Here is a 21,731-nt window from a genome sequence, read left to right as displayed (position 1 = left end):
GAGGACATCAAAGATATACTCACCTGACCCGCCAATCCTCCCCGCACAAGACCATTCCTTTTGGCTCCTGCTTCCCCCGTGGTCTAGCGGCCTTGTAAATGGGCTGCTCCTGATGTCAGCACACTCAATGCATTCTTCACAGACAGGGACAGTCTACCGCTGGACATGAGGGAGCATTGTTTTCTGTAGGATTGGCGGGTCAGGTGATTATGAGCTTAGTCCTCACCCCTAGAAAAAACAAGCAGCCATTCCATGCAGTTGGGGCACAACCGCACATCATGGTAAAAAAAAATAAACTGACGTTCTGCTTTAAACAAAAACAAATCTCCCAATAATATCACTTTAAAGTGTACGTAAGTCCCTAAAGTGAATATCGGGCAGTTCAACAGGAAGCGGCCAACATTTGGCCCATGAGTACAGCAGCCGGTCTGACAGAAGGGGCATGAAACAAAAAGGTCTGCCGATTGGCTTCCGATCAGTGCTGGCAGCCAATGGCTGACAGAGCACTGGGCTGAGCGAAAAAAAACTTACAGTGTGTACAAGGCTTTACAATGAAATATGCTTATTGAATGTTTATTGTTATACTGTATCTGTTTGATCATTTCAAAAATATCCATTGATATTGTGTTGTTGTGAACTGATAACTTCGTTCTGCCTGTGCTGACTGTTCTCATAGGCATTGTTCTTAGCTATCTTTGTGGTCTACAGAACCATTCACCCTCTATTTTATGAAGAATAGAAGAAGGGGAAGAGATAGGCCTATCTTGTTTCTCTTGTACTGATACAGAAGGGTGAGTGAGCATTGTCATCCTGGAACTGGAAGATTATTATAGACAAACTCATCAGGTAAAAATAAAAACCGCTTGAAAATAGAAAATGAATGCAGCCATCGCATCTAAGGACCGGTAAACTGCAATATTTTATTAGGTAAATGGTGCATTTTATATACAACTATATAAAGCCGACCCAAATGAGGAACAAATGATGGGAAAGGAGGACCAGAGGGGCTTTGTTTTAAATGAGGGACAGTCCCTCGAAATCAGGGACAGCTGGGAGCTATGATGTCTGTCACCAGTCTTTATATGCTGTATATATAGGAAAATAATTATTTGATCCCCCTGCCAATTTTTGTAAGTTTGCCCACTTACAAAGAAATGAAGGGTCTATAATTGTTATCATAGTTGTATTTTAAATGATAGAGACAGAATATCAACCAAAAATCCAGAAAAAAAATGATACAAACGTTATAAATTGAGTTGCAGTTCAGTGAATAAAATAAGTATTGTATCCCTTACCAACCAACAATAATTCTGGCTCCCACAAACTGGCTATGTGCTCATGTGGTGCACAGATTAGTCCCGTCAACTTAAGAAGGTGCTCCTAATGACAACTCGTTATGTGTAAAAAAGATACCTGTCCACAGAATCTCTTTCTTGGGCACCAACATGGGCAAAACCAAGGACATCAGGGACAAGATTGCAGATCTGCACAAGGCTGGAATGGGCTAGAAGACCATCATCAAGAAGCTTGGTGAGAAGAAGACAACTGTTGGAGCGATTTTTGCAAATGGAAGAAATACAAAATAACCATCAATCACCCTTGGTCTGGAGCTCCATGCAAGTTTTCGCTACATGGGGTAAGGATAATTATGAAAAAAGTGAAAAATCAGCCCAGAACTACACGGGAGGAGCTTGTGAATGATCTCAAGGCAGTTGGGACCACAGTCACCAAACAAACCATTGGTAACACAATACGCCACCATGGATTGAAATCCTGCAGCGCCCGCAAGGTCCCCCTCTCAAGAAGGCACATGTACAGGCCTGTCTGAAAATTTTCCAGTCAACATCTAAATGTTTGGAGGAAAAACAATTGCTGACTATGACCCTAAGCACACCATCCCTACAGTCAAGCACAGAGGTGGGAACATTATGCTTTTGGGGTTGTTTCTCTGCTAAAGGTACAGGCTGACTTTGCTGCATTGAGGGGCCAATGAACGGGGCCATGTATTGCAAAATCTTGGATGAGAACCTTCTCCCCTCAGCCAGAACACTGAAAATGGGTCGTGGCTGGGTCTTCCAGCATGACAGTGACCCAAAATATACCATCACAGTAAGGGCTCGTTCACACTAGGCTGTTTTGCCAACGCTTGCCAAACGCCCCTATAGCATTTGGCAAGCGTTGGTCCGGCGTTTGCGAAGCGTTTTTTAACGCTCGGCAAACGCTCCACAAACGGTGGTTGCTAGGCGTTTGCCGAGCGTTAATAACGCCCCACAAACACCTATAATGCAGTTTGAGTGGTGTTACCGCTCCGCAAACGCCCCGCAACCGCGTCGCAACTGCAACGCAAACGCCGGCCGGGCGTTTGCGGAGCGGCACCATAGACAAGAATAGGAGGCTTCAAAGCCTCCTGACTCGTCCAGAGGCGTCCGTTTTGCCGCGACGCAACGCGACGCAAACGCTCCCGTTAGAACAGCACCATGTGCTGTAATGTGCAGAATTGGCAGAGGCGTTTGGGAAGCGGTAAAAACGCTTCCCAAACGCCTCTCTGCCGCCTGCACACAAGGCTAGTGTGAACGTAGCCTTACAAAGAATTGGCTCAAAAAGAAGCACATATAGATAATGGAGTGGCCTAGCCAGTCTCCAGACCTTAATCCTATAGAACATTTATGGAGGGAGCTGAAACTTTGAGTTGCCAAGTGATAGCCAAGAAACTTCAAGGATTTAGAGAAGATCTGTAAAGGAGAGTGGGCCAAAATACCTCCTGAGATGTGTGCAAACCTGGTAACCAACTACAAGAAATGTCTTACCTCTGTGATTGCCAGCAAGGGTTTCTTCATCAAGTACTAAGTCATGTTTTGCTTGAGGATCAAATACTAATTTTTACTCACTGAACAGCAACTCAATTTATAACATTTGTATCATGTGTTTTTTCCTGGATTTTTGGTTGATATTCTGTCTCTATCATTTAAAATACATATATGATAAAAATTATAGACTCTTCATTTCTTTGTAAGTGGGCAAACATACAAAATTTGCAGGGGATCAAATAATTATTTCTCCCACTTTATATATATATATATATATATATATATATATATATTATATTGCCAAAACTATTGGGACACCCCTCCAAATCATTGGATTCAGGTGTTCCAGTCCCCTCTATGGCCACAGGTGTATAAAATCAAGCACCTAGGCATGTAGACTGCTTCTACAAACATTTGTGAAAGAATGGGTTGCTCTCAGGAGCTCAGTGAATTCAAGCGTGGTACCATAATAGTTTGCCACCTGTGCAATAAGTCCATCTGTGACATTTCCTTGCTATTAAATATTCCACGCTCAACTGTTAGTGGTATTATAACAAAGTGGAAGCAACTGGGAACAGCAACTCAGCCACGAAGTGGTAGGCCACGTAAAATGACAGAGCGGGGTCAGTGCATGCTGAAGTCACCAACTGTCTGCAGAATCAATAGCTAAAGACCAGATTAGCACTACAACAATGCGTAAAGAGCTTCATGGAATGGGTTTCCATGGCCGAGCAGCTGCATACAAGCCTTACATCACCAAATGCAATGCGTCGGATGCAGTGGTGTAAAGCACACCACCACTGGACTCTAGAGCAGTGGAGACGTGTTCTAAGGAGTAAAGGTACATATTCACCAGCACACCATGGATCTCCAATGTGGTCCAAAAAAGGTTTTTATTGCAAAAAGATCATATCACAAAAAAAAAAAAAACGTTTCGGAGCCGCAGAGGACCCCTTTGTCAGGCATGTGACATCACATTCCGGGCGAAGGGGTCCTTCATGGCTTCGAAACGTTGCACTTTCTTTTGTGATGTGATCTTTTTTGCAATAAAAACTTTTTTGGACCATACTTGTTTCCAGTCCCAGCTTGTAGTTGCTACAGCACCCTCCATTGATGAGTCGTACTTCCAGGAATGTGTATGAGAGGAATATAGATAAAGGTATTCTCTGGAGTGACCAAAATCCCAGTATACCACCATTTGTAGGCGCTATAACTTTCACGTAAACCAATTAGTTTACACGTATTGGCATTTTTTGTAGCAAAGACATGTTGCAGAATACATTTTGGCCTAAATTTATGCCGAAATTTGATTTTTAAATTTTTTTACTGTACATGTTTTATAGCAAAAAGTCCAAAATATTGTTTTTTTCTCAAAATTGTCGGTCTTTTTTTTTATAGCGCAAAAAATTAAAAAATGCACTGGCAATCAAATACCACTGAAAGAAAGCTCAATTCTTGGGAAAAAAAGGACGTAAATGTAATTTTGGGGCAGAATTGCATGACTGCGCAATTGTCATTTAAAGTAACTCAGCGCTGAAACACAAACCGCTTCTGTAACCGCTTCCTGACCGCCCTATAGCAGAAGTATGCAAAATGACGTATATATACAGTGGGGCAAAAAAGTATTTAGTCAGCCACAAATTGTGCAAGTTCTCCCACTTAAAAAGATGAGAGAGGCCTGTAATTGGCATCATAGGTAGACCTCAACTATGAGAGACAAAATGAGAAAAAAAATCCAGACAATCACATTGGCTGATTTGGAAAGAATTTATTTGCAAATTATGGTGGAAAATAAGTATTTGGTCAATATCAAAAGTTCATCTCAATACTTTGTTATATATCCTTTGTTGGCAATGACAGAGGTCAAACGTTTCCTGTAAGTCTTCACAAGGTTGGCACACACTGTTGCTTGTATGTTGGCCCATTCCTCCATGCAGATCTCCTCTAGAGCAGTGATGTTTTGGGGCTGTCGCTGGGCAACACGGACTTTCAACTCCCTCCAAAGGTTTTCTATGCGTTGAGATCTGGAGACTGGCTAGGCCACTCCAGGACCTTGAAATGCTTTTTACGAAGCCACTCCTTCATTGCCCGGGCGGTATGTTTGGGATCATTGTCATGTTGGAAGACCCAGCCACGTTTCATCTTCAATGCCCTTGCTGATGGAAAGAGGTTTGCACTCAAAATCTCACGATACATGGCCTCATTCATTCTGTCCTGTACATGGATCAGTCGTCCTGGTCCCTTTGCGGAGAAACAGCCCCAAAGCATGATGTTGCCACCCCCATGCTTCACAGTAGGTATGGTGTTCTTTGTATGCAACTCAGCATTCTCTTTCCTCCAAACACGACGAGTTGTGTTTCTACCAAACAGTTCTATTTTGGTTTCATCTGACCATATGACGTTCTCCCAATCCTCTTCTGGATCATCCAAATGCTCTCTAGCAAACTTCAGACGGGCCCGGACATGTACTGGCTTAAGCAGGGGGACACGTCTGGCACTGCAGGATCTGAGTCCCTGGCGGCGTAGTGTGTTACTGATGGTTGCCTTTGTTACGTTGGTCCCAGCTCTCTGCAGGTCATTCACTAAGTCCCCCGTGTGGTGCTGGGATTTTTGCTCACCCTTCTTGTGATCATTTTGACCCCACAAGTGAAATCTTGCGTGGAGCCCCAGATCGAGGGAGATTATCAGTGGTCTTGTATGTCTTCCATTTTCTAATTATTGCTCCCACAGTTGATTTGTTCACACCAAGCTGCTTGCCTATTGCAGATTCAGTCTTCCCAGCCTGGTGCAGGTCTACAATTTTGTTTCTGGTGTCCTTTGACAGCTCTTTGGACTTCACCATAGTGGAGTTTGGAGTGTGACTGTTTGAGGTTGTGGACAGGTGTCTTTTATACTGATAACAAGTTCAAACAGGTGCCATTGATACAGGTAATGAGTGCAGGACAGAGGAGCCTCTTAAAGAAGAAGGTACAGGTCTGTGAGAGCCAGAAATCTTGCTTGTTTGTAGGTGACTAAATACTTATTTTCCACCATAATTTGCAAATAAATTCTTTCCAAATCAGCCAATGTGATTGTCTGGATTTTTTTTTCTCATTTTGTCTCTCATAGTTGAGGTCTACCTATGATGCCAATTACAGGCCTCTCTCATCTTTTTAAGTGAGAGAACTTTCACAATTGGTGGCTGACTAAAAACTTTTTTGCCCCACTGTACGTGATTCGTGCTCCTGTGGTTTTCACGCCCCTCCCAGCTAGCGGCAGATTGCCTGTCAGTACACCAGTAATCACATTTACCCCTTGATTGCCAGAAACATGCTCATACACAATAAACCTCCATTGCTAGTATAGTGTCTGAACAGATCAATATCTTTGATCAGATCAGCACTATACCACCATTCACATTAGTATAGCATCCCCAAAAACGCAGTGTTAGCAGGATCAGCCCCGGCACTTGCCAGCACTTTAGCCCCTACGCTTACCCCCCCTTCTCCCCCAGTAAGTGAAGTGTCAGTAGGTCACTGATACATTGCACACAAAACCGCAGTGTTCGCAGAATCAGGCCTGATCTCTGTTAGCACTTGCCGGTAAATTTTGATGACTCTCATATGCAGCAGAGTGCCAGTACTAGTGCCGCGCTACCTTTTAGTGAACTGGCGAGCACCAGCAGCCTAGTACATCCTGGTCTTTCACATACCAGCACTGCAGTATCACTTGGTAACGTGGCGAGTCCCATAAGTGCAGTACAAGCTGGTGCGATGGCGAGCACATGTAGTGTCCCGCAACCACCAAGAATTCGCAAACAGGCCCATAGAGCCCCTAGTGCCCTTCCGGATGTGCTTGCAAGTCCAGATTGGCAGCCCACAAATTCTGCAGCACCCATACTTCCCCCATTCACCGCCCAACCCGGAATTCAGGTGGAAACAGCAAATTTAACTACTCCCCTTGATTTTTTGGAGCTGTTTTTCATGGAAGATCTGTATGCATTGATTGTGGATCAAAGCAATTTATATGCACAACAATTTATTGCCGCCAGCCCAAATTCAAACATTGCCAGACCATTCACATGGAAACACATTACGGTTTCTGAATTTACTTTTTTTGGGGCCTAACCCTCAACATGGGCATTACTAAAAAAAATTAATTGCGGTTGTATTGGTCCACGCACCCGATTCATCATATGCCCATGTTCTCTGCTGCCATGGCCAGGCATAGATATCAGAGTATAATGTGTTTTATGCATTTCAATGACGATACACTCTGTCGTCCTCGGGGTGACCCTGAATTTGACAGGCTCCACAAAATTCAGCCCCTCGTAAATCACCTTACCCAAAAATGTGTCTATACTCCCTAGCAAAACATCTGCGTTGATGAGTCCTTCATTAATTTTTCTGGACGCCTTGCATTCAAACAATTTCTTCCCAGCAAGCGTGCCAGATATTGATGTCAAGATGTAGAATACCTGTGAGAGGGCAACAGGCTATACATATAAGTTTAGGATTTACAAGGGAGAAGTTAGTCACGTGGAGCCCCCCGGATGCCCAGACTACATGGGGAGTAGTGGCAAGATAGTGTGGGACTTGGTGTCATCCTTTTTCTATATGGGGTACCACTTATACGTGGACAAATTTTATTCAAGCATGCCACTATTTAGACATTTGTACAATCTTGGAACTGGCGCATGTGGCACCGTGTGACCTAATGTGTGCCCACCATTAGAAGTGAGAGGATGCAGGGCGGTATATTCTAATGGTGGGCATACCACACACTTTTTCTGGCAGAGATTTCTTTTCTTTTTTTCATTCAGCCCACAGGCTGCATACAAAAAAAAAAGAACATAGCATATATACCCAACAAGGATTAGCGATGTACTGGTACATCACTGCACTTTGAATGGTTATACCAAGATGATGCCTACAGTTGCAGGCATCATCCTGGTATAATTTTTTTCAGCCGGCGATCAACTTTCATCTAAATGCAATACTAGTGGCTAATTAGCTGCAGGATTGTTTTAACAAGCAGTGGGAAATGATGACCCCCCTCCCCCGCTGCCTTCCACGACACCAAAATAAATTTACGTCCTTTTTCCCCACGAATTGAGCTTGCTTTCGGTGGTATTTGATCGCCTGTGCATTTTTTATTTTTTGCGTTTTAAAAAAAAAAAAGTCCAACAATTTTGAGAAACAATATTTTGGACTTTTTGCTTTAAAACATGTCCAGTACAAAAATTTAAAAATTACATTTCGTCATAAATGTTGGCCAAAATGTATTCTGCGACATGTCTTTGCTGAAAAAAAAAATCCCAATAGATGTAAATTAATTGGTTTACGTGAAAGTTATAGCGTTTACAGATGGTATAGAAACCTGATTTTTTTTTTCTGTATACTAATAATAGTGGTGATCAACGACTTATGGCGGGACTGCGGCGAACATTCTGACACGGAGGGAACTGACTTAGGGTCACTGACATCCCCAGTGACACCAATACAGTTATCAGTGCACAAAAAAACACTGACACTGTACTAATGGCATTGGGGAGGAAGGGGTTAACATTTGGAGGCAATCAAAGGGTTAACTGTGTGAGGGATGTGTTTTACTAGGGGGCAGGGGTGTGTACTTTTCTGTTACACACTGTTCCGGAAGGCTGAGCGCAGCGATCCGGAACGGTGTGCTGAAAACTGACAGGAGGAGATCTGCATTGAACACAATGAAGCCTTCCTCCCCGTCAGTGTTTTCTGGCAATCGCCAGGCTCCGGAGGGTAATCACCGGTAGGGACCCGGTGATTGACACCCGCGGCCGCGATCAGTGCCACGGGTAGGGTGGTCGCGCGTCTCGTGCGTGGCCCCCTACCCCTAAATGCAGGATCACGTTTATATACGTGATCCTGCTTACAGAGGCTGCCTTGTAGCAGTATATGTACTGATGGCGGTCCCCTAGTTGCTAAATGTATTTTTCCATGAAAATTTGCATTTGATAAATGGCTGTGGAATACGGCTTCAATCACCTCAAGCATAAATGGCTGTGCAAATATCATAACCCGAGAGGCAATCAGATATTCCCTGGATCAACTTTACCTATAAATGTTAGTATCCAGTCATATTCTGTGTATCTAAGAAATAATCCTGGCCTTTTTTAACCACTTGCCTACCGGGCACTTATACCTCCTTCCTGCCCAGGCCAATTTTCAGCTTTCAGTGCTGTCACACTTTGAATGACAATTGTGCAGTCATGCAACGCTGTACCCATATGAAATTTTTATCATTTTTTCACACAAATAGAGCTTTCTTTTGGTGGTATTTACTCGTCGCAGGGTGTTTTATTTTTTGTGCTATAAACAAAAAAAGAGCAAAAAGTTTGAAAAAAAAAGTTTTTATTTCTTTCTATTATAGAATTTTGCAAACAGGTAATTTTTCTCCTTCACTGATGTGCGTTGATGAGGCAGCACTGATGGGTACTGATAGGCTGCACTGATGAGGTAGCACGGATAGGCGGTACTGATGAGCTGGCACTGATGATGGGCGCTGATAGTCGGCATTGACTGGTGGCACAGCTGGGCACTTGTGTGTGGCACTGCAGGGCACTGATGATGGGCACTGATAGTCGGCACTCACTGGTGGCACTGCAGGGCACTGATAGGTGGCACTGGTGAGCTGGCACTGATAGTCGGCACTCACTGGTGGCACTGCTGGGCACTTGTGTGTGGCACTGCAGGGCACCGATCATCAGTGCACTGATGATTGGTGTCGATCCCTCCTCTGACAACTGCTGGTTCTCGGCAGTACTGTTCTCATGCTGTGACAGTGTGAGGAAAGTGCAGCTGATAACCGGCAATTGCATTTCCCGGTGATCAGTGTCATTGGACATGGCTGATCACGTAGTAAAAGGCCACTGTGATTAGCCTTCTACCATATCACATGATCAGCTGTGTACTTAGGACACAGCCATCATGGAGATCGCTAGGTGCTCGCCTGGGAGGACGTCATATGACGATCTCCCAGAACTGGCTGACAGCAGTGAAGCCATCATTCGGCTATCTGTGGTCGGCAAGTAGCTAAAGCAATCCACTGAACTGGCCAGAACCAACTCTTCAGGGAGTCTATTCCACATTTTCACAGCTCTTACTGTGAAGACACCTTTCCATGTTTGGAGAATACATCTCTTTTCCTCCAGAAATAAAGCGTGAAATACTTCCCTATCCATTTACTAATGCTAGCAGCATGAGGATTAAAAATAGAATCTTGTACACCTCATGGACAGGGACAGCAATGTGCTCCAAGCTGTGTCATTGGCATGAGTAATAGGGGTTGTGCTCTGTGGAGAGGAGACAAGGCGCTGCATACCCCTGATCCCTCTTCTCCTCAGAGCTCCTCTTCTCACTACCCGCCTGACCAGCGCCCCGCCCTCCTCCTGCCATGTGCCCGTAACTCTGCTACCTCCCGTGTCCCCGCCCCTTCTCCCGTCCCATCCCTTCCTGCCCATCCCAGGCTCCCCTCCCTCCTCTTCCAGCTCCTCCCTCCCTCTCTTTCTCTCTCTCTCTCCCCTCCTCCTCTTCACTCCTCACACAAGGAAGGAGCTCCAATACATTCAGCTTGATAGTCTTCCGTCTCCGCTCCTAGCCGGACACCGCCGCCATGAGCTGGGGCACGGAGCTGTGGGTGAGTGTGGCCTCTCCTCACATGGACCGGGAAGCGGGGAGGGGGGGGAGCCATTGTTTCCTGGGAAGTGGTGGGGGGTGAATTGGAGGTCCCGGAGTAGTGTGAAGTCAGGGCTGGGACTGGGAGGTGACCCCGTCGGCCGGGTCTGTGCTGTCCTCTCAGGTGTGGTCACCCCCTGACTTCACAGGTGTGCTGTGTACCTGGAGAGACGAGTACAATGGAGCCCCTCATTGTTCTCTTCGTGTGTCTACAACCTACTGGAATGTGTGCTGCACTTCTCCCTCCCTGTCGGTGTATTGTATCTGTGATCTATAGTTCTTCTATGTGACACCCTCGGAGCCCAGGCAGTCCACACTCCCCTCCCCTCTGCTGATCATTATGCTATGTTGTCCCCCTGGCAGTGTATTGCCCCCCCCTGTGGTTGCATGATGGGGATCAGTGGTGGGATGGTGGTGTGGTTGGTGTCGCCTTGTCCCTGTGTGGTGTATGGGTGTCGGGGTGTGCACACACATCCAGGTGAAGGGCAGCTTTTGTTCAGCAGACAGATCACACCCTTTCTTTCATCTTCTCTTCCTGTCCTCGGCCAGGGACACACACACTGTTTTCATTGCACAGTCCCATTTTCTCTTTATTGATATGATAGATTGGGTGATGAGAAGAATATTGGGTGAGGTGTGGATCCCGCCACCCCCCCCCCCCCCAGTCCCTTCCTTGCCTCCCATTCTCTCTTTTTGCCCTCGGTAACTCTGGGTGGGCAGACAATGCAATGTGACACAACAAAACAATCCGCCGTCTAATCACTTTGTAGCGTGCCTGGCTTCGCTCTCCTTGTTGCTATTGGAGGAAAACCAGCCGACTTGTGTCGTGGAATAAGGTTTAATTCCGTACTGAATTGCTTGATTTTAAAGAAAAAGAAGCCGGAAGGCTGCGTGTTCCTCCTAAAAAGGGATCCATACCTAATTATGCGCCCTCAGTCAGGGCCTCCATGTGCCAAATATAAGGCGTTCCTATGGGCTTGCTCTTGTCAGTGATACATTTGTCCTGATGCTGAGATGCTGGCTGCTTCTGTCACTTTCGGGGCATTTAAATGTCCTATCCCATTGTGCTTGTGTCATGGTTGCTGTCAGTAAATTTATGGACAGTTTGTAAGAAGAAAAAAAAAATCAGTGATTTTTACAACTGTCTGTATTGGGCTGAGAATTTGTCATGCTGTGTTTACCTTTTGTAAGTGTAAACCAGGCAAATTACTTGTTATGGGTATTGCCAGTGTTTCCATATTGTGTTTTAAATATTCATTGTTTTAGTTTTGAATGTCATTTTTCTGGTTGCCAGTAAAAGTGTTCTCTCAGTAAATTTTCCATGTTTTGTAAATAAAAAAAAAAAAACAATGCTGCTGGTGGTTGGCAACACTGCTCAGGGTGGTGTATTAGTCTTCAGTCACACCAAATCCGACTCTGAAATCATGCGACTTCACTTGAATTCTCACGATTCCAAAGTCAGATGTCAGTGCGACTTGGTAGTCATCTGTGCAACTTCATGCACCGATATCTATGCAAGTCGCACCTGAACTTGCAAATAGTAGTGCATGAAGTACTTTCAAAATCGGTGCGACTCCAACGGAGTCGGAATGTCACCAATATGACCGCTTCCATTACAGACAATAGGGTGCGACTTGTCATTCGATTTTAAGCTGTCAAATTGCATGACAATTTGCACCAGAGTGACCGGGGGCTTAAGGTGTGCCATTGTGTAGGCAAGTCTTGTTTGTATTGAGCTCCTTGGCATCAAAGTTTCTGTAGAATCTAAGTAGAGAGTGTATTAGTGACAGCACACCATAAGCTTCCTACTGCTAGTGACTGGGGGGGAGGCATGTCTGTAAGAGGTTTAACCAATGTAAACATATGCATGCACTCACATATTAAATGGGCATTATACCAAGGAAACATCAAGGATGCCACTCACCTTTGAGTACAGCATTCTCGTGGCCAGAAAAATTCAGCTGAGCCAGTAAAAACTGTCAGGAACATCCTCTGAGGGTACCCTCCGATGTGGAAATTATTGCCCAATGCTACAGAAATTGTCAGGATTTCTTAAAGATCATTTAATATTTATTTTTATTAGTGTAAGGTCAGATGTCTGTTGAATCCAAAATCTTCCCTGAGCCATAGATTCTCCAAAGATATTAGGTTATGCATGTATGACGGCTGTCCTAGTAAAGATAGTCGGTGAACACACATGGTGAGGGGCTGGGATGCCTGTACAAAAGGAGGAAATGAATCCAAGACACCGCTTGTTCATTGAATAATAGTGAATGTTTACTGTAACATTTTTGTCTCCTGTAAGATTTAAAGTTAGCCACAAGTCAGCTGTGAAAGTTTTATTTATTATTCTATATTCCTCCAATTTCCACTCTTAACCAGTAGAGGTAAACTTTTTAGAAGGTGGATCCTTGTCCTGATTTAAGTCTTGACGATATTAAGGACATTTTTTCATCTGTTAGCTCTTTTTGACAGGTGGAGATATAACGTTTAAACCTACTTTGTAAAATTAAATTCGGGAATCGGCTAACTGCTGCCTCATGGACACTACTGGAAAACACTGATCGAGTCTTGCAGGGAGCCTGGTTTGGAGCTGGTCCTCTTGCCTGGAAGCCTAGCAGCTGTGAACTTGCTAGAACAAAACCCATGTCTGGCATCGCCGCCATGTCAAAGCTAAAACTGACCATCAATGTTTTCAGTGGTCAGGCTTTAGAGAACAACTAAACCGAAGAAGTCAGATTTATTTTTTTTCTTTGACAGTCACATTCATATCCCTTTTCTGTGCTTCTGTGGAACCTATCTCTTGTATCAGAGCAGAGCAGCGTCAGTCAGACATTTTCATTCTGGATTGGAAATTATTTTCTCGTTTTGGATTTCTTCTGAATTCATATTTCCCTCTTGCCTGAAGCAGTTATGATTGCAAGTAGAGACGAGTAAATCTGTAAACTGCAGATCCTGTGACTCCCTGGTTCTGGCTTGTATGGCTTGAAAGTCATGGCAGCAAATGCACTGAAGCACTAACGCTGATGGAGTCTTTAAAGAATGTGAATGAAGGCCGCTCTGAGGCCAACACCAAAGATACTTTGGGTCAGCCTTTCTCAACCTTTTAACATAGAGGAAACCTTGAAATAATCTTGCGTTCTCTGCGAACACTTGTTAATAATTACTATATTTACAGCTCAAGGTACATTAGTGAGGTGATCACTGCGAAGCATGCTCCTTACATTTTGAGTGATTGGGAATAATCCCCTCTTACAGGTGTTTGAAAAGATCATTGTCAGTGGTTACATATCTGAGAGGCAGAAGTTGCTCATTGCTCAAGGAACCTAAACCAGCCCTTTGAGGAACCTTAAGATTCCATGGAACACTGATTTGAGAGGGGATGCTTTTGGTCTTGTGATCTGGAATTAACCAAAGTGCTGAAGGATCTACTTTTTTTTTTTTTTTTTTTTTTACAACTGGTGGGTGTTTTCATCCACCCCTAGCTTACCTCTGAAATGCTTGCATGTGTAATTAAAGAATGCATAATTTTAGTTTGTTTTGCTGTTGCACGCAAACTTAGAGGACCCAAATATGCCTACTTCTATTATATAGGTGTGGATGTTTGGATCATTTATGTGTGCAGTTTTTGCGTGTAGAGCAGGAAGTAGGGAGGACATCCATAGACAAGTGATGGACAGATAACAATGAGAAGTACAGACCATTGCAAACACCTCAGGCATATTATGAGATGTGGGGAGCCCTCTCCTACTAGGCAAGTGCTGTTGGTGTCCACAGTGGACATAGACCCGTGTGCTCCTTTGGCTGCGAACACCGTGTGGGTTGGTCTATGGTTAATTACCGTTCTTACTCATAGATGTAAGAAGATCATCAATTGAGCCAGATGATTGCTATTAGGTAAACATTTGTACGGCTGTGGGAAGACTACTACTTAGGCAGATGCTCAATGGTTGATCATTCTGAAGATCAGTGCAAACTATGGGGTTGATTTACTAAAACTGGAGAGTGCAAAATCTGGTGCGGTTCTGCATAGTAGCCAATCTGCTTTCTTGTTGTGTCGTTTTGTTCAATTAAAAAAAACACAAAAAAACTGAAGTTGGAATTTGGCTACCAGGCAGAGCTGCACCAGGTTTTGCACTCTTCAGTTTTAGTAAGGCTTTGTTCACACTAGTTCGATTTGCCATGTGACTTTGGACACATAAAGTTGCATGACAAGTTGCAGCCCATTGATTTCAATGGCATCCATTCCGATCTATGCCGCGTAAATTCGCAGCACCTTTAAAAAGTATCCTGCACTACTTTAATGCGCCTTGAATGCCAGAGTGTAAAGTTGTTGAAAGTCACACTGGAAATTGCGCGACTTTGGAATGGTGTGAACCCAGCCTAAATCAACCCCTATAGGTTCTGGCAGATCATTTTGTTTGCCTCAAGGTAAATTTGATACCAGGGTTGCTGGTTCAGCCAAACTAAGCATACATCTTTGCCATGATCATTGTCAGTCTGTGAAGTTTGTTAAACCCCCAATTCTAGCCAAATGTTTAACTGCATTTTACTGTACAACGGTTGAGGATTAAAAACCTGTGTAAGTGACTTCATTGGGGAGTTTTCCTATCACTTCTTCTCTCAAAACCCAATGCTATTGGCACAGGAAGCAAAAGAACTGACAGAGGCTCTAACCCTTCCCCAACACAATTTAAAGAAAATTAAGTTTGTCTTTAATTTTTATTTTTGCTAGTACAATTTTAAGACAAACATTCATATGTACCCGCATTATTTGTTTCAAGAAGGTCATGAAAAGGGTAAGCATGTAGTCTGACAGTGGGCAAATCATAGAAGCTGCTCCGAGCAAGCTGTAACACACCTGGTATAAGAGGGTTAATGGGTAGTCTCTAAACCGCAGTAGACTTCCCTTGCAGGATTGTGGGTGCAGAATGGCCGGATGACACTAGATTTATTGTTCATTCCAGTGAACGTTGTGGTCATTTTGATTGGTTTTTGATTTTGCTCAGCCATCATTTTTTAGGCCACCCACTGGTGCTACCCCAAGCCTGATGAATATTTTGTAGGTTTGGATCCATGTGGAGTACATGATTCTGTTCTCACTCAGTGTGGGATTTTTATTGTTTACAGATAGAACATCTTGTGGCCAGAATGCTGGATAGTGTCTTTTCAGGATACGCACTGTCTGCTTTTGTTTAAAGTCTATGTGATGATTCTGTATCTGATCTGTTAGTGTTTTCATATATTATCATACAGTGACAAGTATTGAGAAGGAAAACGACGCTGTGTCAGATGACCTAAATATTGAGTATATTCCATTCATTAGTGTGTCAGATTACACTCCAGTTTAAACTATATGCAAACTTTTTTTTTTTATTTTGGATAGAGCATGGGAGGGCTATAGCCCCTGTCAGTTTTGATTTTGCCATCGGTGTCCTATTGTAGAGATTTCCCTTCACTTCCTGTCTCATAGCCAAACAAAGTGAGAGGCAATCCCTGCAAATTAGGGAATTCCTTGGGGACTCCTATGTTATCAGAACTAGTGTCACCATTGGAAATTTTTTTTCTTTTCTGGGGACAACCCAATATTTGGGATTTTCTTTTACTTTTGCTTTAAACGATACTGATAAACAGGACAAATGGAGAGGGTGAATCTCCTTAATGGAAGCACAGACAAGTGTTCTAATCCCTCTGCACCCTATTCAGTAATGTTTTCCATTTAGTTTTACTTTAATGCTATTGTAAGGCTTTAAAAAATTCTAAACCAGAACAGAGATGTTTTGAATCTAATGTATTTATTTGTAAGACTGTCATTGTATCTGTTCATGGTCCAAACAAAGTATACTAACCATGACCAAATTATGTGGGATGCTGTTGTAGACCTGAAAATGCCAATTACCTAGCTGCCATACTATCCCATTAACCTCCGTGACCCAGATCTATGGTGCCAGTGTACAGACTTAGAGTAGTCCTTGTATCTTAGGTCAGCGATTTAAAGCTTAAAAAGACATGACAGCCAGGAAACTAGTAATTTTAGGAGATTTCAGAAGTGGGTGCAACCATGTGTACATGTTTCCAATAGTAGAACTGCTTTCCGAGTTATTATATATTTTTTTAAATGGCGCCTTATCATAGTGTGCTATTTTAGGGCATGCTTGTATTAGGCATGATTGCCCTGCACTGTTCCCTGCCATGATTGTCCCCACTCCCCAGCTGACCTGTGCTCACTTTGTGCCAGTCCTAAGCACGCTAATGTCATCACTGCCAGCCAACTACAGGGATCCCTGCTTCCATGCTCCATGAGTACTCAGTGGTCCATGAGTGTTCCATGCCTGAGCACAGTTGGTGATCACACAGAGCTGTACCTTGCCTGAGTCCAAATTAACTCTGCCCCAGACAACCTCTTCAAGAGGGCCAGGGTATGGTTTATTGAACGGCATAGAACAGCCACTTTAGTGAAACATGCTGTGGTACTGTATGAATCGCCTACTGCAAGCACTCCCTAAATCTGACTTCACTGTAAATCCTCTAAAAACTGGGGTTTTTTTTTGCAATACATTTTCTGTAATTTTTTTCTGGTTTATAATTGCTTAAAGTGATTGTAAGGGTTTCTTTTTAATTTCAAATACAATTTTTTATTAAAATAAAAGATATGATACTTACCTGCTTTGCGCGGTGGTATTGCACATGGCGGAACCTTGCCTATTCTTTGGGGGTCCCCTGCCGGCTCTCTCTACTCCTCCTCCTTGCAAGTATCCCCTCAGCAGTCTGGCTGCTGAAGGGGCAGCTGTAAGTGTGCATGCTTTGCTGAGTATATCAGACTTTGAGAAGGAACTGATCAACTTGTGACTTATACCTTAATAAAAGGTTTTATTACCCGGTAGCAAAGTGCAAGTCTGGTATCTGTTAAGCTGTGAGGGCAGTTTTCTGGCTACTAGAAAGTTTTCTGATCTTATTAGTTAGTCAGCTCTGTTTTAGTAATTTGCAAAGTTCACTGTGGCCCCTATAGTGGCCAGATAGCTTCTCCAATGTACAGTGCTCAGCATAAATGAGTACACCCTAACAGATTTGTCAGAAAACCTTTACTTTCCTTTCAGAATCAAAATTTTCTATGGGACACTATACTACAAAATTCTCCCAGAAATGTGGGCCATTGATTTCAAACAAGATTTTGAATCTGCACACAGTATTTTTCCTAACAAATTCATTCAAAACCATGTTGCAAAAATGAATACACCCCAATGAAAGTCGTAGGAGCAAAGCTAAATTTTAGACAAAAGTCAGCAATGGCACCACATGGAAATGTCAAGCCCTGAGAGAAAATCCTTTCTTTACACAAAGGTGAAGGATAGAAGATCAGCAAAGCTTTACTTATCAGTCAGAATACTGTAGCACAAGTGATACAAAAAATTAACAAAGATGGAACTGCAACCATCTCACAGACGTCCAGGCCATCCACAGGAGTTAACACCTCGACAGGAGCGTCTTCTGATGAGAAGGGTTGAAGAAAATCGCCATGCAATTTCATTAGTTAGCTAAAAAGTTACCCAAACTGGGGTGATTGTTTCCTGTGACACAATATGGCATACACTGCAGAGGAATGGCATGCATGGATGTCGTCCACAAAGGAAGCCTCTCCTAAAGCCTATGCACAAAACAGCTCGCCTAGAATTTGCCAAAGGCCTATGCTGAAAAGGACTACTGGGACTCTGGAGTGATGAGACCAAGATAAATGTTTTTGGAACTAATGGCTTCAAAACTGTATGATGCAAAGGTGAGAAGTACAAAGAGAAATGCATGGTGCCTACAGTGAAACATGATGGTGGCAGTGCTCTTCCGTGGGGCTGCATGTGTGCTGCTGATGTTGGCGAGCTGCATTTCATTGATGATATCATGAATTCACAGATGTACTGCTCTATATTAGAAGAAAAAAATGCTATGTGTGTTTCTTCCCATTGCTCATATTGACTAAGTTGAGTATAAGATGATACTCGTACCTTGGTTAATTATAAGGAAAGAGACTGACCGTCATCATCAACCACCCTATTCCATGCATATATTAATTTTGTCTGCGCAGGACATGAATGTGGCAGACTAGGAATATGGCATCATCATCATGGTGATCTCAAGATTTCTGATTTGTGAATGGAATCCCATAATTACCACTCTGATTCTCAAATTCACATTTCTGGGCCAGATTAGAAGGTATGAATGAGAAGCCGATTGGTTGGTAGCGTCAGCAAAACCAATTCTTTGGACTGTGAAGCTGATTTAGGAGCAGGGGTAAACATTTAAGTTAGCGGGCCACCTAATCTATCTGGGGGAATTCCACAGTTCAGGAAAATCACCTGCCGGCATCCACTGCTCTAGCATTTGAAGGGGAGAAGATTCCATCTGGATCAGGAGTAAGACTGAAGCTTTGTGGTCATGTGATTGCATACAATACATGCTAAAAAAGGATTTACGTTATGATTTGTTGCAGCTTCCATTAAAAAAAACACTTGGTGATCCTGCCATCAAGCGCATCCTGTGACAGGAGTCTGTCTCCCAATTGTGCTTCTGTCACATGGGCTTCTGATGTGGATCGCATATGTCTGTTTCAGCACCTGAGAAATGGAGTGCTGTCATCACTGGAAGATGCAGGGGGTCAGGAGCTTAGAGATGACGGGGGGGGGGGGGGAGATTTAAAAAGTGAAATTAAATTTTTTATTTAAAAATTCTGTTTAGTGCTTTACCAAACTAAATAAATGTAATTGATCTACTTTTAACCATGTGAGTATTTTATACCTTGAGGAGTGGATTGTGTATGCGAAGGCCAACAGTTTAATGGTTTGCCCAGAGTTCCAATTTATTATTGGTAATTTATTTCCTTTAGTGTCCTTTGGTTTTCTGGCAGCATGTTTTATTTTGCTGTAATGCTCTATACCAGTGGTCGGCAAGCCGCGGCTCACGAGCCACATGCGGCTCTTTACACACTTTAATGCGGCTCTTCTGTGTGCCGGGCGCCAGCTCCCCTCCCTCCTCTCGGGCGGCCGCCCCAAAAGTCAGGACTCTGCAGCTAGCCCAGCAATGGGCAAACTACGGCCCGGCGGACCTTTTAATCCGGCCCGCGGAGCGTGCTCCAAAAAAAAAACCAGTCAGGGCAGCGCGCTCAAATGCAATGATTGGCCAGTCTCGCTGCCACTCACATCCTGATAGCCAGTGATTGGCTGTCAGGATGTGTGTAGGCGGGGCAGCGTGACGAACAGTCCGCCCTGAAGACCGTAACGGCGCGGGAACACGGCGAGAAGAACGCGCGGAGCAAAGGTAAGTGAATTGACACAGGGGGGACTTGGCTTACTACTTACTTACTACTACTATATGAGGGATGAATTAATATGGGGGATGAATTAATATGGGGGATGAATTAATATATGGGGGATGAATTACTATATGGGGGATGAATTACTATATGGGGGGATAAATTACTATATGGGGGATGAATTACTATAAAAACTTATTGAAACTAAAAACAGTGTACCATCCTATGTATTTTCAGTCTTAAATGTGGCTCTCAAAATAAATTTAAATCGTGGTTTTGGCGAGATTTGGCTCAGTTGAAAAAAAAGGTTGCCCACCACTGCTCTATACCAAGGGTCTCCAAACTTTCTAAGCAAAGGGCCAGTATACTGTCCTTCAGAATTTAGAGGGCCCATACTGTAGCCAGTGGGAGTAGAAAATGAAAGCGCAAAAGATCCGCTCCAGGTGAGTGCCGAATCTGCATAACCCCTCCACAGACATGCAGGTACTGGTCTGATCCGTGGTCACAGATGCATTGGAAAAAACTGAATGGTTGGCTGCACAAACAGCAATAAAGCTAAGCAAAGGGCCACATCCGGCCCCCAGGCCGCAGTCTGGAGACTGCTGCTCCTATACAAGCCATCATGTTCTTGATCTGCTGGTGTATATATAGTAGAACTGCAGTGATGAGTTTGGTGAGCAGTTGTTGAAGCTCTCTATTTTAGCAGAGGTGCATAGAAAGGCCATGTATATTTCATAAACATCTGATCACCTTACACATAGCCCTTTGTTTAGTACGAGTTGTATTGTCATACCCCTCCATGTAGAGCCAAGCATTTCTCTGCTGTGCAGGGCTGGCAGTAACTCAAGGATGGAGCGTGACTTGTATGACCCGGTTACTAGTCTAGAACCCCCTGGATGTAATTTGAGTCACACCAGCACAGGATGTAGTGGATTACAGCCTGAGATCACTGAATATTTGTGAAGTGAATCAGGAGGCAGATTTGTAGTATGCTTGGATGTTCTTCGTGTTTCTTGGAGTCCCTCGTTTTATTTTTTCGTAGATAATTGTTTGATAGCTTTTAAATAATGGCACTCTTGTTTTTGCATTCCATAGTATTGTTATGTAAACTGTCGAGCATGTGAACGGTAAAGTTGAAGAATACAGATGTGCTTAGCTGGGTTCTAGCGGTGACAAATATTTCAACTTTCAACCTCCATGGATGTGAAGGACAGTCTTGGTACTTTGTAGTTGCCATGGCAACTCTGCGTTCCAAAGCTGAGCGCACACACTGTGCATTTGGATGTTCCTAAGATATGCCAGTATCATTTTGGGTTGAGAGCTCATGCTATGAAACTGAAGTGTGCAGAGAAGCAGATTAAGTGTTCCTACAATGGACTTTTGTGCTGAATAGTTTCTAGATGTACGAATCGCACCTCCAGCTGAACTGACACAAATAAGCAAAGGAACCGTCACCATTATTCGTGGGCAGACTTCGTTTATGATAGCGGCAGCATCAAGTAAATTGATTTCTATAGTTATTTTGTATAAGGCCAAACGCCCCTCTCCCTGCCAGATGTCTCTCTTGGCCAAGTCCGATGAGCTTTGCATGATCATGTTGTGCAGTATGCATGGTTAGCTGTCAACAACGTGATGACCCCAGTGTTGGTACATGGCTTTGTGACACTTGGAAACCAGTTCATCTTGATTAGCCCATTTTGTATCAGGAGGAAGGTCCTCTTATCACTTGTAACCCAGGGCTGAGGTGAGGGTCACACCTCTTTTCCCCCCATGTGATTCAATATGGAATTTTTAATTGAACAATGTAAATTTAAATAAGTGTTCTTTTTTTCTATCATGCTTTGTAAACAAAAATCTATGGAAGCACATTGTGTTAACCACTTGCCCTCCTGAGGTTTTACCCCCCCCCCCCTTCCTGACCAGGCCATTTTGTGC

The 21,731-nt window shown here is 43.6% G+C and overlaps 1 protein-coding gene across 4 annotated transcripts in view; it reads left to right on the top strand.

The window, feature by feature from the left end:
- Window positions 1–10,299: 10,299 nt before the first annotated feature.
- FNBP1L (formin binding protein 1 like) overlaps window positions 10,300–21,731 on the top strand; it is a 215,309-nt gene continuing 203,877 nt past the window's right edge. For 3 of the 4 annotated variants that reach the window (XM_089677304.1, XM_089677305.1, XM_089677303.1), the window contains exon 1: window positions 10,300–10,457. In XM_089677304.1, coding sequence (XP_089533430.1) covers window positions 10,434–10,457 — 24 coding nt within the window. In that variant the 5' untranslated portion in view covers window positions 10,300–10,433. The remainder of the gene's footprint in view (window positions 10,458–21,731) is intronic. The other variant, XM_089677306.1, reaches the window with a different exon arrangement.

The sequence above is a fragment of the Staurois parvus genome, unplaced genomic scaffold (assembly GCF_062004578.1).
Source record: "Staurois parvus isolate SC_StPar_1 unplaced genomic scaffold, SC_StPar_1.0 ptg000183l, whole genome shotgun sequence".
In the NCBI taxonomy this organism is placed as follows: Eukaryota; Metazoa; Chordata; class Amphibia; order Anura; family Ranidae; genus Staurois; species Staurois parvus.
This window is presented reverse-complemented; position numbering and strand designations above follow the sequence as displayed.